This window comes from Arachis duranensis, chromosome 7 (genome assembly GCF_000817695.3).
Source record: "Arachis duranensis cultivar V14167 chromosome 7, aradu.V14167.gnm2.J7QH, whole genome shotgun sequence".
Classification (NCBI taxonomy): domain Eukaryota; kingdom Viridiplantae; phylum Streptophyta; class Magnoliopsida; order Fabales; family Fabaceae; genus Arachis; species Arachis duranensis.
Genome location: NC_029778.3, coordinates 35,822,240 through 35,825,451, shown reverse-complemented (window position 1 = coordinate 35,825,451; position 3,212 = coordinate 35,822,240). Strand labels below are relative to the sequence as shown.

Below are 3,212 nucleotides of genomic sequence, written 5' to 3'. Positions count from 1 at the left end.
GGCTTGGGAGAGATACAAGACCCTGATCAGAAAGTGTCCTCCTGAAATGTTCAATAAAGGGGACATACTTCAGAATTTTTATGAAGGACTAACTCTAAAGGCTCAAGAAGCATTAGATCACTCAGCATGAGGCTCATTACAATTAATGAAGACTGCAGAGGAGGCCCAAAATCTCGTTGATATGGTGGCTAACAACCAATATTTCTTTGCTCATCAAAGGCAGCGCCAACCATCACAAAGGAAAGGAGTGCTAGAGTTGGAAGGGGACATAATCCTAGCTCAACACAAAGTGATGTAACAGCAAATTCAGCAATAATTTGAGCAAACGGCCAAGAGAATTGATGGCCTCTAAGTTACAGCAGTGAATACAAGCCAACCATCAACCACATGGGGGCAAAGTGAAGAAGCTTGTGAAGATCAACAGCAAGAACAAGTGAATTATATGCACAACTAAGGTTCTGGATCAAATGAAGTTTATGGTGACACTTATAACCTATCCTGGAGGAACCACCCAAACCTTAAATGGGGAGATAGCCACAACCAGAACCAGCAGCTATGGCAAAAGAATTAAACCAAAACAACTCAAGAAACAACCAGAACTACAACCAGCAGAACAATAACCAAAATTCATATAGAAAACCCCAAAACAACTACCCCAATTCCAACTATTATCCATCCAATAACCAAACCACCAACCAAAATAACTATCATTCACCCTCAACAACTCACAACCAACCACAAATCCCACAAGACTCTCAGAGAATCTCCAACTTGAGGATATTGATGGAAAAATGATGAAACAGCAAGAACTTACAAACAAGAACAATGAAGCTTCCATAAGAAATATATAAAGGTAGATTGGACAACTTTCCAAGCAAGCTATGATTGAAAGGCCATCAAGCTCACTTCCAAGTGACACTATTCCAATCCTAAAGAAGAATGCAAAGCTATACAGCTAAGGAGTGGGAGAACCTTGGTGAATGACAAAGAGGCAACTAAGAAGCCTATGGAAAGCAACAAAAAGCCAACAGAGAAAGAGGAAGCCAGCAACAAAGAAGTGACAACAAGTAAGCAAACATCAGAGAAGCTCAAAGAGAAGGATGATCAAGAGAAGCAGCCACAAATCTCAAGAAAAGGGAAGGAAACAATAGAAGGACCATCTCAAAGACAGAAGCAAGTGGAGAAGACTTTCACACCTCCCTTGCCATATCCTCAAAGGTTCAACAAGGAAACCAAGGATCAACACTTCCCCAAACTCCTTGAAGTCTTCAAGAAATTGGAGATTAATATCCCTCTGGCTGAGGCATTAGAGCAGATGCCTCTATATGCAAAATTCTTGAAGGAACTTATCGAAAAAAAGAGAAGTTGGCATGAGAAGGAAACCATATTGCTCACTGAAGAATGCAGTGCATTAATCCAGAAAGGGCTTTCCCCAAAACTGAAGGACCCTGGAAGTTTTTTCCTACCTTGCACCATTGGCAACATAAGCATCAATAAAGCAATGTGTGACCTAGGAGCTAGCATCAATCTAATGCCCTCGTCTCTGATGAAAAGGCTATGCATAGAGGAGGTAAAGTCCATACAGATGTCACTAGAGCTAGTGGACAAGTCTGTGGTGTTTCCCAAAGGTGTGACTGAAAACCTTTTGGTCAAAGTGGATAAGTTTATATTCCCTGCAGACTTTGTGATTCTGGACCTAGATAAGGAAGGAAGTGATTCCATCATACTAGGAAGACCATTCTTGACTACAGCAAGGGCTATTATAGATGTGAAACAAGGGGAATTGACCTTGAGAATGCATGATGAAAGTATTACTCTAAATGTCTTTCCAGAAACACAGCACTATGATGAAAAGAAAGAATGCATGGAGATCAACAGAGAAGACTTACAGTGGAAGGAAGAAACCAACAAGACACTCATTAATTCCCTTCCAAAGCAAGAAACAAGCAACAAGGCAGAACAAAAGGAGAAGGAGACTGAGCAGAGTAATGAGGAAAAGCTAAAAGAAATTGAAGTGTTAATCACTGAGAAGGAAAGTCCCAAAATGCAGTCCACTGTCAAAGAAGAAAAGATCAACACAAAAAAGAAAGAAAAGCAAGAAAAAGGCTCAAAAGGGGTGGAAGAACAAAAAGGTCCCAACTGAGGGACTTTCAAAGGGAGATAAAGTACAGTTAATCTACCAATAGTTGGGAACAAACCAACAAGCTGATGACTACTACACTGTCAGTAGGATATTCTCACTGGAGCATGCAGAAATTGAACATAAATGCACTGGAAGGAAGCTCACAGTGAGGGGAGACAAGCTGAGACACTACAGTCATCAACCACCCTAATGAAGGCTCAATGTCAAGCTAACGATAATAAAGAAGTGCTTGTTGGGAGGCAACCCAACCTGAGGTAGTTTTCTTTTCCAGCCATTTCAATAAAAAGATTAATTAGTTTTATCTGTAGTGCAAGGAGCTAAGTTTGGTGTTGCATACCAAAATAATTTAATTTAAGGGAGAATGAAGGATGTTAAGTTTGGTGTTCCACCAAAAATCTCATTTGAAACGTATTCTCATCTTTTGTATAAAGGTTTACTAGTTTTAAGCAAACAGACAAACTATTTAACCATTGCCTGTTTCTAGTTTAGCTTTATAACCTTTAGCAAAGACAAAAGAATTCATAAATGGTTAGCTTATTGCATCAGAAACATTGGCAAGGAATTAAGTTTGGTGTTCCCACACCAAAGTAAGTCTGAAAGCCATACTCAATTCATGCATACTAACCATTTGCTTAAGGGCTTGAGAAACAAGCAACTTTTGAGGATTATGCAGGAAAACAGCCAATAATTGAAGATAGTCTACATTATGAATCAAAAGGGACACAATAGAAGGAAGAATGAAAAGCTGCAACCCAACAGGTTGTATTTGCATCTAATCCCTGTTGCTGAGAAATATTTAAAAAAAATTGGGAATCCCTATATGTCTGGCTAAAGTGTTCATTTAGTTGTAAGTGGAAATGCTTGCCATGAATGCTGATCTGCATAATGTTTGTCATCCATCATTAGCTTGAATTTTGTTTTATTTCCTTGCTGTTTGAATAAAAGGAAAATGTTTGAAATAGGAAGTGAATGTTCAATGTTGTAGAAGTTTGAATGAAAGTTAGTGGTGGTATTTGTTTGACTTAGTGAATAGCTCATAAAATAAATGCTGCATAATGACATGTTCCTT

The 3,212-nt window shown here is 38.9% G+C and overlaps 1 protein-coding gene across 1 annotated transcript; it reads left to right on the top strand.

Moving 5' to 3' along the window:
• Positions 1-1,006: 1,006 nt before the first annotated feature.
• Positions 1,007-2,143, top strand: LOC107458692 (uncharacterized). Its single transcript, XM_016076902.1, has one exon. The coding sequence runs from the start codon at positions 1,007-1,009 to the stop codon at positions 2,141-2,143; it is 1,137 nt and encodes a 378-aa protein (XP_015932388.1).
• Positions 2,144-3,212: the final 1,069 nt, after the last annotated feature.

Bases quoted from the DNA above. Each gene is read 5' to 3' on its own strand.
- LOC107458692 (XM_016076902.1), top strand. From the start codon at position 1,007: ATGGAAAGCAACAAAAAGCCAACAGAGAAAGAGGAAGCCAGCAACAAA.